The following is a 13,027-nucleotide window of genomic DNA, read 5'->3' as shown; positions in this document are numbered from 1 at the left end:
ATTGCCACATAGAAAGTAATTAGCAGAACTGAGAATTTGTATCGAAATACTTTGTTCATTTTATTAAAATATTGGCTTCTCTGATTACTGACTGTGGAGATTACAGTATGTCAGGCACTAAGAATGAACTCCCCTCCCTCCACAGTATATTGCCCTTTTTCTATAAGACTTTATAATCTGTATGGGAAATTTACAATAGTTATTAAAGAAGTTAAGGCACAAGAAAGAACAGCTTGTTACTATGCACTGATCCCTTGACCAAGTGACATGACATCTTTTAGTCTCAGTTTCCTCATCTGGTAAATGAGGATGAGACCCTTCTTATAGTATTTTGCTAAACAAATGAGATAAAGTATGTAAAGTACTTAAAGCAGGTGCAGGCCCAAATCAAGTTTGAGTAAATCTTAACAATTTGGAGTGTTCTATGAAAGTTGCATAAGAAAAGTCAGAGGTCTGGATCTTAAAGATGAAAAGAATTTGTATGTGAAAGGCAAATTTAATTACTTGATGGGGGGGGTTAAGGCACACAGCAGGAGTCTAGGATAACCACGGTGTACTTAGCAGCAATAAGGAACCACATTTTGACTGTAACAGAGTTTATAGGGAGAGTTAAGATTCTATCATGTGAGAAAAATAAGTGCTATGCTAAAAAATGTTATTGTTGTCTTTGCTTTTTTTTTTTTTTTTTTTTTTGCTTTCCCATAGCTATTATCTTATGAGGTCTTGGAATATTTGGAAATTGGCTGGTAAATACCACTAGCATGCTAGTCAGATCTGTACATAGCCAAACAAGCCATCTTCATCTTTTACCCCAGAAGCATTATAATACAATTAAAAAAGCATTAGACTACTTTGGAAGCTGTGTCTTACTTCTAAGTTGAAATACCTTGGATGGGTCATGTAGTCTCTCTGATTCTTATTTTCCTGATTATTAAAAAGAAGAATATTAATAAACATCTGTTTTATCTTACAGAGCTATTAAGACAATTGCATGAGGTATGAATAATACTGAATATGATAAAGAGACATAAAAATACAATGGTTTTTGTTATTACTGTTTTGATTGTTACAGCATTTTCACAGTGCCTCTTTTTATTCTGAACTTTTTAGTCAATAGCTATTCTCAAGAGAAAATTTGACTAAAATCATGAAAGAATAAATAATATTTCAGCAAGTGAGTATTTTGGATTCACCTAGAGTGAGAAAAGGCTGTTTCATGTTGAGTTAGCAGTCTTTCAATGTGGATGTGTCTGATTTGGGCCAACTGCCTGATTGCGATATTGTTACCGAGATGAGAGAAGCACCATTAACCTTCATTGTTAAGCTTCTAGGATAAGGAGGTTCAAGCTGTTTCTTCCAACAGAATTGGACAAAACCATCAAACATTTATGTGGATCTTGTACCCAGATAAGACATTCAAAGGGGCATGTTATGGAAGTTCAAATAACTTGAGTTATTGCACACACACACACACACACACAAGCACAAATGAAGATATGTCTAAACTTTATGTCTTTCAATTAGATTTGCTTAGATTAAAAGTGGATATTCAGGAAAAAAAGTTAAAATATTATTTGAAATATATTATAACAAGTCAAAGAACCAAGTTATCTTAGCTTACAGAAGTTTTGTTAACTTTACTTCAACAATACTAGAGAATGTTTTTCTTCCCTCTTAGAATAGTTTTAAACACTTACCCCTTTTGAAGAATTTAAACAAATAAACGTTAGTTGTTTAAATGGTTACATATTTTTGACTCCTCCGCTATGCTACACAGTGCTGAGAGGATTTCAAACTTCCATTTTTAAAACTTGCACTGGTCAGTAAATTGCATTTACTGAGCACAACTTACAGACTCGACATCATGTTAAATTCCTTAGCAGACACTATAGGAGTAAACATCTCTGTCTCAAGAAAGTTACAATCCCATTAATAAGAAAAATAAAACATGAAAAATTAATAAGCCATACACATAGAGTATTATTATTTGTTAAAGTGTAAGATACCAGAGATTTAGTATAGTCGTAAGAAAGACCTCATGAGGGTGTTAGAGCTCGGATTCAAGTTGAACTTGGACAAATCTATCAAGAAGAGGTGAAAAGTCATCTCTGTGTGAAACAGTATAAGAAAATGCTTAGAAGGGAAGCGAAAGGTATGTTTTTGAGGAGCAGTAAAAAGACACTAGCCTTGGACTCATGCATGAATTGGTAAAGAGTAGGTAGTACATTTGGGGAAATCATTAGTGTCAAGTTATAGAAAGATGTGAATTCCAAGCAGAAATGTTTTTATTCAGTTATGAAGATCACGGGAAATAGTTAATGCTTCTGGGTAGGGCAAGAAAATCATTCAGGTAGTGTTTTTGAAAAAAGTATTTTGGTGATTCATATGGGTAGACTGGCAAGGAAAGGAACTGGATGTTACTGTGTTTTTTAAATAAGGTCCTGGAACAAGGGAGATACTGATAAGGAAATAGAGGAGAAGATGGATGTGAAAAGCTTAAAGGTTACCCGTGAAATGTGTAATGGATGGATGTGATGTAAGTGGGTATAGGAGTGGTTTCAGTTTAAAAAAATTCCCCTGGGCTTTTAATAGCATGGTTTACAGAAACAAGTAAAGTAGACTTGAAGGAAAGGTGGTAAGTTCCTTTCCAGGGAAGTGTAGTCAGATGTGATGACAGCATATCCAAGTGTAACTGTGCAACAGAAAGTTGGAAATGAGTAGATGGAAGCTCAGAAGAGAGGTTCAAGTTTGAAATGCATGAGTCAACAGCAGAGGAATAATCATAGTCAAGCTACCACGGTGATTTCTTCAGTAAGATTTAGAGAGCAAATCTTACCTCTTAAGAATGTCTCTCATTACTGTGTGCACAAGCCACAGCATTAATAAAGAAGAGATTAAGAAGAACCTAGAGGAGGAACCAGGAAATCATGCTTTAGTTCTCTACACATGACTGTGAAATCCAGAGATAAGAAATTACACGTGGTGATACAGAAATTTTCCCAGTGGCCTCTGATTCATTGCTAGTCATGTCTCACTAACCCCACATAAATCATTATAAAACATACCACTCTCAGGAAGGATATATGTGCCATTTGGCTTTGATATGAAATGAATTATAATGTGTTCTCATCACAGTTGTGATTTTATAACTTGTTTCCCAAAAGTAGAATATCCTTATCTACTATTGAGTAAATAATACATACATACGTATATGTTGACAATTCCTTTTCCAAAGCTTTAAGAACAGATATTTTGGAACTCAGAATATTTTAGATTTAAAAGTTTAAAAAAATACTTAAACTACATATTACCTAATACCCACAGTGGGGTCTTATAATCAGAGTGACTTCCCCCGTGGAGTATGTTCAGATAATGATTAGACATAGTTACAGCCATAGGAATACATGAAATATTAAGAGTGGCTACCATTTACTGAGTGATGGAAATGTGATGTGCCCTCTTCTCAGCTCTGTACACTTCTTAACTCATTAGATTCTCCCAACAATTCTATAGACTATCTACTGATTTTATTCAGATTTTACAGATGAAGGAACTGAGACACAGAGAGCACAAGCAGTCTACCCAAAGTTGCACAGTTAGGAAGCAGCGGGAATGGGATTTGAACCCAGGGCTCTGGCTGCAGGACCTCTGCCCTTAGGACATATACTTTACTGACCCAATGCCCGTGCATTTCTTAAGACATACAGTTTAAAACCCTCTCCTTGTAGTCTTGGGAGTTGGAATAATGGTTAATAAGCAAAATTATGGAAAGATGAAAGCACTTTCTTCCATTTTCATAGTCAGCTTGCATTATCAGAAGAGTTTCATTTCTTCTATTTCCATCATGAATTTTAAACATCTGAGTCAGCAGTTTTTTAACTGAGCCTAAAGTTTTCCCTTCTTTAGAAATTCTAAGATGTATGAGTTTTTAAATGCAAAAGGGTGTTCAGTTTGTGCAGATTAAGGGGTACTATGTGTTCTCATCCTAATCATCTATAAGTTTTTCCCCCCAACTTCTATACAATGCCGTATACATAGTAGGCATTTGGTTATTTTTAAAAAACATTTTAAATAAATGAAAGGCAATAATCATGGTAATGTTGAAGTAATCTTTGTGTACGTCCCTGTAGTAGTTTCCTATTAATGGATTGCATTTTTTTTTAACAATTTCAGATTGGGTTGAATTCAGTCCATATGAGATCGGCATGGCTAAATACGGTACTTTTATGGCTCCTGACTTATTTGGAAGCAAATTTTTTATGGGAACAGTTGTAAAGAAATATGAAGAAAACCCCTTGCATTTCTTAATGGGTAAGTGATCAAAATCTGCCACGAGTTTATCTGTTTTAAATCTTGATGCATTCTAAGTTTTTCTCTGTTTTTGCTTTATTTCAGGTGTCTGGGGCAGTGCCTTTTCTATATTGTTCAACAGAGTCTTGGGAGTTTCTGGCTCACAAAATAAAGGTTCCACAATGGAGGAAGAACTAGGTATTGTAAAAACTTACTTACACTGATAATAATTATGCTATATTGATAAATTTTATTGACACATATATAAAGAGAAAATTAATTCATCATAAAGATTGTAATTATTCTAACATTATTAATAATTTAGTTGAATCAATTTAAATATTTGCTAGAAGTCATATGTGTATTACCTCTTAAGTATTATTCTGATATTGAGCCTGTGAAATTCATAAAAGCTATTGATCCCTGTGAATAATTTTTACTAGGGTATCACCATTCTTTTTAGTTATTTATTATACATCTAAACATACTATTTGTGTTAGACAATACACATGGTCCCTGGCTTACTATAGTTTAACTTACGATTTTTCGACTTCACAGTGGTACAAAAGTGATACTACTCAGTAGAAATCATACTTCACATTTTGAGTTCTGATCTTTTCCAGGCTAGCCATATGTGGTATGATACCCTCCCAGTAGGGTGAGCTGCCGCTCCCAGCCAGCCAGGCGATTACGAGGGTGAACAGCCGATACACTTACAACCATGCAGCCATTCTGTCTTTCACTTTCAGTACAGCATTCAATAAGTTACAGAGATATCCAACATTTTATTATAAAATAGGCTTGTGTTAGATGATTTTGCCCAGCTGTAGGCTAATGTAAGTGTCATGAGCATGTTTAAGGTAGGCTAGGCTAGGCTGTGATGTTATGTATATTAAATGCATATATGATATTTTTAATTTACAGTGGGTTTATTGGGACATGACCCCATCATAAGTTGAGGAAGATCTGTACTGCTGTTATCAGTAAGGGTAGCTTTTAAACATTAGATTAATCAACTGTTGAACACAGTTATACTTAGAGAAATTCATGCTTGTCAGTTTATTTATGTCTTAAATGCTACCTCACTTGAATTCTGTTGACTCCTTATAGCTAATTCATACCAAAAAGATGAAAAAAGGGTTTCAAATTACATCTAATAAGTTAATATGAATGATTTTCTTTAACTCTAACTCACTGGCCTATGGTAAATTAAAAATGATATTTCCAAACTTGAAAAAGTAGACAGAGTCAACTGAGGACCAGTGGTTCTCATCTGTTATAAGATTAATGCCATAGAAACATGTTTTCTTTGTTGAATAAATTTGACTTAAAACAAGTCAAACAAGAGCTACATTCAGTATCTCCCAAATGCCTTGCCATCTGTATTGTAATCAGCGCTAAATTTTGTTATGGCTGTTAGGACTGGCAGTGCAAAGGAGCAGGGGAATGCTGAATTTGGATCTGCGGCCAGCCCAGCTGGGGCTGGGGAGGAGAGTCCTGCAGATTATCAGCACGCTAACTGCCTCCTCCCACCTCTGGTCTGTCCATGAAGTATCACATGTCCGTTTGAGGACAGAGTTAACAGAGCAACATAAATGACTTTTTCAACAATTTATTTGAAGAATACTTGCATGTAAAAAATTTACTGTAGGATTTTTCTGACAAGCCATCCTTAGTTATTCCAGACAATGACAGTTGATTTAATTAAGTTTTGTATGCAAAAATAATACAATTGATTGTAATGTTAATTAATGCACTACAAGTTGGCTTATAAATTATCATTTGTAAGATAAGGGTGTTACCATTCTTCCTGGAGGAATTGATTTTAGTTATGTGATATTTATATTAAGTGCGGTAACTTTGTGTAGTCCTTAATATTTTGGGGTAGTTCTTAAAAAGTTATGGAGAAGTGATCTTATGATTGCACTAGAGCCAAAGATTTTTAAATAAAACTAAAAACAACCAAAAAGGTACTTTGTACTTGAACTTGCTCCTGTCCTCCAAGCATCATTCAATGAATAAACAGCCTAGGTTGGCGGAACTTTTGAGTGTGCTCTGGCCTCAACTACAGAGCCACATTCTCTTAAGGGTAACTGTAAGGAAAAGTATATAATGCTGAGATGCTTTGACTTGATTTATTTTAATGACCATTATATCCCAGATGAATACCCTGTTCTCAACTCTAATTTTGTGAGAATAACTAACTCTTCTCTAAGTTACATGAATATTTCAGAAAAAATACAAAGAGAAAAAGAACAGAAGTACCACATCTTGTGAGGCTTGGTTCTCTGTGGTCTTCTCTGTTGAATAATCCAGATAAACCCAGGGTTTGTTGCTTTTTCCTCCTGAGGCAGGAAGAGAATAGGACTGAAATAACACATCTGAAGGTGGATGAGACAATGGCCACAGGCCAAGGGAAAGGAGAATGTTTATATTCAATAGTCTTGAGCGTGTTCTTTGTTGTGAGACGTCCTCTTTGAGACCCGTGGTTGGGCCGCTTATTGACTTTTCCTGTGTGTCAGACTTAAAGGGAATATTGTGTCCCTGAGGAGCGACGGTCAGCAGGACGCGTGTTACCTCAGGTTAGGTAAGGGTTTCCAGAAATGAGACCAGAGGGGTGGCTGAGGGGAGCTGCAGGCTCCTGGTGACCCTTTCATGCACTGGCTGACTAAAGTCTACCTCTTCAAGGGGTGTTCAGAGGTGGTTTTTGTTTATATTTTCCTCTCTTCTAAAGAAAGACTTTAAGGTAAATCGGAGTGAAATATGGGGAAACCAAATGCTATACCTGTATTTCTCTGAGTTTAAAACCCCAAATGGCTGAAAATTATAAATTTGGAGTCAGTTTCTTAGGATTGAAAAAAAAAATTCTACTGACTAGTAGCAGGGAAAAAAGTCACCCTACAGAAAGGAGTTTCAGGTAAGTGTCCAAAAGAAGTTTGATTTTTCTGTAAATGGTGATTATAAAATGGTCTGTGTACTCCATAATTCAGATACATTTTCTTTGAAAAAAGACAACTAGTTATGCTAGATTCTACCCTTGTCTTTGTTTTAAGGATTTATGGTTTCTATATTAGTTTTTATAACTGCTCTCTTAATATGTTCTGAGGAAGCACAAATCCTTGATGCCAAAGGGCACTTTTCAATAGACAATATTCAGTATTATTAAAAGTCAAAAGATACCTTATATTAATAGCTTCATTCATTTGAAACTGATTTGTAAGCCCCTGATAGATTTTGGCTTTACCCTGTATTTACTGTCAAAACATCATTTCAACATATTTGAGGAAAAATGTTTTGTTTTGTTTTGTTTTTTGGTGTAACAAGAATCCTGTAATCAAGTTATTCCTCCTGTCAGAATTAAGATAAATAAAAATTCTCACCTTTTAAATCATGTAAGAATAAATTCTAACCTAATTTTTTATATTAGGGAAATTTTGTTTTCCAGTGAGAAATTTGAAAATACTAGTAAATACAATACATTTAGATTTACTAACTTGATCTAGGTTTATGCTAGTAGGCCTCATTCTGTGGTTTGGCTGAGGTGACTTCCTGATGGTGAATTTCATTGTGAGTCTGGACACCTGAGACTCTTCAGTTGTTTTGTTTTCTTTCCACAGAAAATATTACAGCAAAGCATATTGTGAGTAACGACAGCTCAGACAGTGATGACGAATCACAGGAACCCAAAGGTAAGTGAGCTGGGAACTTCCCTGGCAGTAGTGTGTTAAGAAGGGATGTGAACGTTTTGTCTCTGAGTGAGAGAATTGTAGCTCTCAGTTCAGAGAGCTGAAGATGCTGTATGTGGAATAAAATCTGCAATACATCAGTGTTCTCTTATTTCATTACTTTTTAATACCTCAAAAATATTATCAATTGGACAAATAGAGAACAAATGGAGATGGTAGAAATACCAAATTCTGTTTTAAGTCTGATTTAGATCTCCAGGCTTCACAGCGTGGAAACTGTGGTTTGGGAGCATTTTATGTGACTTTAATAGTTAAAATTTCATCTTTTAAAATTTTATTATTAAGTAACATTTGAAGAATTATGTTCTCCCTCCATTCCTGAGCCTTATCCCATGGCCAACATTGTGTCTTTCAGGAAGGGATCAGTGATGAAGTGGGGTAGAAGTATCCAGAACTTTTTGTTGCATATATTACTTTGTAGTTTGAATGAGCTCTTCTACATATTGACAAGGCAGTTTTTTAGCTTGGTGTGGATCATGGAGGTTACTGTGGAGTTGGGGAAGAGATAAGGCAAGGATCAGGGATATTTGTTGCAAATGTTACATGGTAAAATGGAATGATTTTACGTTTTGACACACCCTTTGTACAAATGTTCCCAATAGCTCAAAACACAAACAAAAATCAAAAAGAAGATTTTGTAACAACTGGGTTAACATTTCCTATTATGGTTTGAATGCAATCATCTAAGTTTTAAAAGATATTAAATGCTTTTTTGTTTAAAACTTAATGAATTCCACCAGCCATGGTTTAGATATTGGAGGACTCTGTTTTATCCTTGCTGAATCAACACTAAAATTAAAGTTCTCTTTTCATAGCCAGGCTATTATTTTTAAGTTGTTCAGTTCTCTTTTTTTTCCCCCGAATTTTCTTCTTAATGAAGGTGATGGTACAAAGGAGATGGATAGCATATGCCTAGCATTTCTAACATGAATTATGTGTTAATTTGGAGGCTATCAAGTAGATGTAATAGTGGCTTCTCAATTATCAAGTAAATTGCCAAGATCAGTACATTTGATCACCTTGGCAGTACTGGTTGGTTATCTTAAGGCTGAGAAGTTCAAGGGCACTTTGGACATGGCTGCTTTGGTTTTAGTACCAGCCTACATTGGAGAATGATATTTAGGATGTTTTTGAGTATTTCTTATTAGCTTTTAATTCATTTTTTTCTTTTCTTTTTAGCCTTTATTTTTTTAGAGTAGTTTTAGACTCACAGCAAAATTGGGCAAAGGGTACAGACAGTTCCCATACGTCTCCTGTACTCACACATACAATCTCTCACACATTCAACATCCTATACCAGAGCGGTACATTTGTTACAATCAGTGAACCTATACTGACACATCATTGTCACCCAAAGTCCAAGTTTTAGGGTTCACTCTTGGTATTGTATATTTTATAGGCTTTCACAAATGTATAATGACATGTGTCTACCATAACAGTATCATAAAGAGTAGTTTCACTGAGTTAAACATCCGCTTGTTCTGTCTGTTCATCCCTCTGCTTCCCACTCCCAACCCCTAGCAACCAGTGATCTTTTTACTGTCTCCATCATTTTGCCTTTTCAGAATGTCATACAGTTGGAAGCATACAGTATGTAGCCTTTTCAGATTGGCTTCTTTCACTTAGTAATATGCACTTTAGTTTCCTCCATGTCTTTTCATGGCTTGATAGTGCACTTGTTTTTAGCCCTGAATAATATTTCATTGTCCGGATGTACCACAGTTTATCCATTCACCTACTAAAGGATACCTTGGTTGCTTTCAAATTTTGGCAATTATGAATAATGCTGCTAAAAACAGCCATGTTTAGATTTTTTGTGTGGGTATGTTTTCAGTTCCTTTGGGTAAAAATCAAGAAGCATGATTGCTGGGTCATGGACACAAGTATAATTAGGTTTTGTAAGAAACTTTCACACTGTCTTCAAAGTGATTGTACAATTTTGCATTTTCACCAGCAATGAGTTTTCTGTTTCTCCCCATCTTCGCCACCATTTGGTGTTGTCAGTCTTTTGGAGTTTGGCATGTCTAATAGGCCTATAGTCATCTCATTTTAACTTGTTTTTTCCCTGATGAAATATGATGTGGAACATCTTTTCATCTACTTACTTGCCATCTGTATGTCTTCTTTGGTGAGTTGCCTGTTAAGGTCTTTTGCCCATTTTTAAATTGGGATGTTTGTTTTCTTCTTGTTGAGTTTTAAAAAGTTCTTTTTTCTATATTTTGGATAACACTCCATTATCAGATGTGTCTTTTGCAAATATTTTCTCCCAGTCTGTGGCTTACCTTCTCCTTCTCTTGGGGCCCCTTAATGTTTAGTCGTGTGATTTTGAACAATGTCTTTAGTCACTTCCAGCTTTAGTTTTTTTCAACTCTGTTCTGGCATCATTTTACCTGCTTTCACAGAATTAGTATAATCATCAAATTAGCAAATGCATACAAAGGGCTGTAAGTCAAGGGCTATCAAATAGAAATTTACTATTGGTATTATAGCTGATAAGCAATAGATACCGTTTATCTCTTGACCGCTAGGTTGGTCCCACAGATGACATCATTTCCAAATATATCATAAGGAAAGTAGATCCTCTGCTGGTTTAGAAGTGGGATAAATTTAATAAAAATAACAGTGATTGATGATAAAGAAGAACAACAGTGATGATGATAAAGAAGAAAAAGAGAAGGAAGCTCCAGATCATTGGAAAATAATGATCTTATTCACATCCTGGGTAGCTGAAGATATAAATCACCCATTTTAAAGCCTAGTTTGTTCTAGTGAAAAATTTTCTTTGTCATATTTGGCATCAGAGAAGTGTGGGAGTAGAAAAGAGTGTGTATTTGTTTTTTTGTGACTCGTCATCTGGATTGGTTATTGAAAGATCTCATTTACTCAGCTCAGTTAAGATAATCTTTGTGAGGATAAAAATCAGTATTATGGTTTTATGTATGTTTAGTTAACATTTATTGAAAATTATGAAGTTTGAACATAGACACTCTTTTTTCTTTCTCAACACTCACAAATATAAATATAGACTTATATATGTGCATGTATTTATATAGAGAGCTCCCAGAAATCTGAACAGAAGGGATTTAGCTAAGGGATTATGCTCTACCATACAGTGCTCTTAGATTTCAGTTATGAATGGAAAATATTGATGATGAGGATTACGATGGTGCTGCTGCTATTGCAACTACTTCTACTACCAACTGATGTTTATGAAGAATTTAATACGGAAATTTCTAAGAAATGTACATGACTGCACTAACAACCTGATGAATGAAGGCTGAGAAAGATTAACTAACTAGTGAACAGGGGAGAGGGCTGGAATCTGGGCAGTCTGTTTCTGGAGCCAATGCTCTAAATACTGACACACTATGTCTTCCTAGGAGTAGTGATGAGTACATAGGTTTTAAGGACAGAGTCATTTAAAACTGCTTCTTTTGGAAGATTCCTGAATTTTAAAACATTTAAAAACATGTGCTTAAATTACAGACTCTTAAAGCCCAAACTTTATAAGTAAGGGTGCAGTGCCAGTTCACAGGGTGTTTACTGAGCAGCAAAGGCACATTGGATCCTTCATATGACTGCTCTCAGTTTGCAGGATTTCTGGATGTTTATTAAACAGTACAGAGAAGGAAACTTAGGAAAGGACGGGGATGGGATTATCTACTGTGGACATTCCCTGTGTGTGTGTGTATATGTGTGTGTTTGTGGCCAAGGAAAAGGAAGAAAAGAACTAGGGAAGGAGAAGGGGAAAATAGAAGTTTCTCTGGAAATCTGAGAACAGGCCAAGTCACGTGGTCAAGAATACAGCCTTTAGACTGACGACAGGTAAAGGGTAAAGTAAGAACAATTTGAGAACAAAAATGATTCACTGAAATATTTATTTTATACAAACGTTTGTGAAATCAAAAGCCATAGAGCTTCATCGTTCATTTTAACCTTCAATTGCCCAAAGATCTTTTTCTCTTTTTCTTTTGTGGATTCTGGGATCTCTCTAATGGCCCTTTCTTTTTCCTTAGGCACTGAAAATGAAGAAGCGGAAAGGGAATATCAAAATGATAATCAAGCAAGTTGGGTCCAACGTATGATAATGGCCTTGGTGAGTGACTCGGCTTTGTTCAACACCAGAGAAGGGCGTGCTGGGAAGGTGCACAACTTCATGCTGGGCTTGAACCTCAATACCTCCTATCCAATGTCTCCTTTGAGAAACTTTTCCACCCAGGAGTCCTTGGATGAAGATGAACTGGATGCAGCTGTAGCAGGTAAGTACACAAAATGTAACCTGTGGAAGCAAATGCAGGAGATCGTCATTCCTTCTCTGGGGAGCGGCATCTTAATTATTTATTAATAGTAATCCATTTATAATCAAATAACAAAATATGCATTTAATGTGTGAAGGGCTCTGAATTACTGTTTTTTGGAAGGAAAAAAAAATACATGGGACCGAAAATGGCGTTGCCAGGTCAGCATAAACAATTCTCATCAAAATATTGAAAGGGGCCTGAGCTCCTTTCTAGATAGGTCAAAGTTCACTCACAGAAAACAGGAAACCCTCTCCTTTGTTTAACTGAAAGGGGTTTAAAATAGAGAATTAGATGCTTACAAAATCATTCCAAGGCTTGGAGGAGCAAGCTCCAGGCTATGCGTCTAGGAATGATTCCAAAAACACTTCAGAATCACCCCCAAAACGCCCCCACAAGTATGCTTGGCAGTAGAAATAGCAGAAACATAGCCTCTGCCTCATTTCCTCCTTCAGATTTCACGTGGGTGTGTTTCCTTGGCAAAGGACGGGTCTCAGTAGAACCGAGACTGTGAGGAAACGTGGTTGATGTGGTCCTCACCCTGACTCTCCAGCGCAGTGCAGTAACACATGCCACCTGCGGGGGGCAGTGGAGCTGACATCACCAGTCTGCAGTGTCCATCAGGCTATTGAGTCTGTCCCTCCAGTTCTCAAAAAGGTTAGGTAACTTTTTTAAGGCCACCTCGTAAGAATG

The 13,027-nt window shown here is 36.0% G+C and overlaps 1 protein-coding gene across 2 annotated transcripts in view; it reads left to right on the top strand.

The window, feature by feature from the left end:
• PLA2G4A (phospholipase A2 group IVA) overlaps positions 1–13,027 on the top strand; it is a 133,026-nt gene that overhangs the window by 100,874 nt on the left and 19,125 nt on the right. For both annotated transcript variants that reach the window (XM_006198776.4, XM_072948534.1), the window contains 4 exons: positions 4,174–4,311; positions 4,396–4,488; positions 7,908–7,979; positions 12,053–12,295. In XM_006198776.4, coding sequence (XP_006198838.1) covers positions 4,174–4,311; positions 4,396–4,488; positions 7,908–7,979; positions 12,053–12,295 — 546 coding nt within the window. The remainder of the gene's footprint in view (positions 1–4,173; positions 4,312–4,395; positions 4,489–7,907; positions 7,980–12,052; positions 12,296–13,027) is intronic.

This window comes from Vicugna pacos, chromosome 23, assembly GCF_048564905.1.
Source record: "Vicugna pacos chromosome 23, VicPac4, whole genome shotgun sequence".
NCBI lineage: Eukaryota > Metazoa > Chordata > Mammalia > Artiodactyla > Camelidae > Vicugna > Vicugna pacos.
This window is presented reverse-complemented; position numbering and strand designations above follow the sequence as displayed.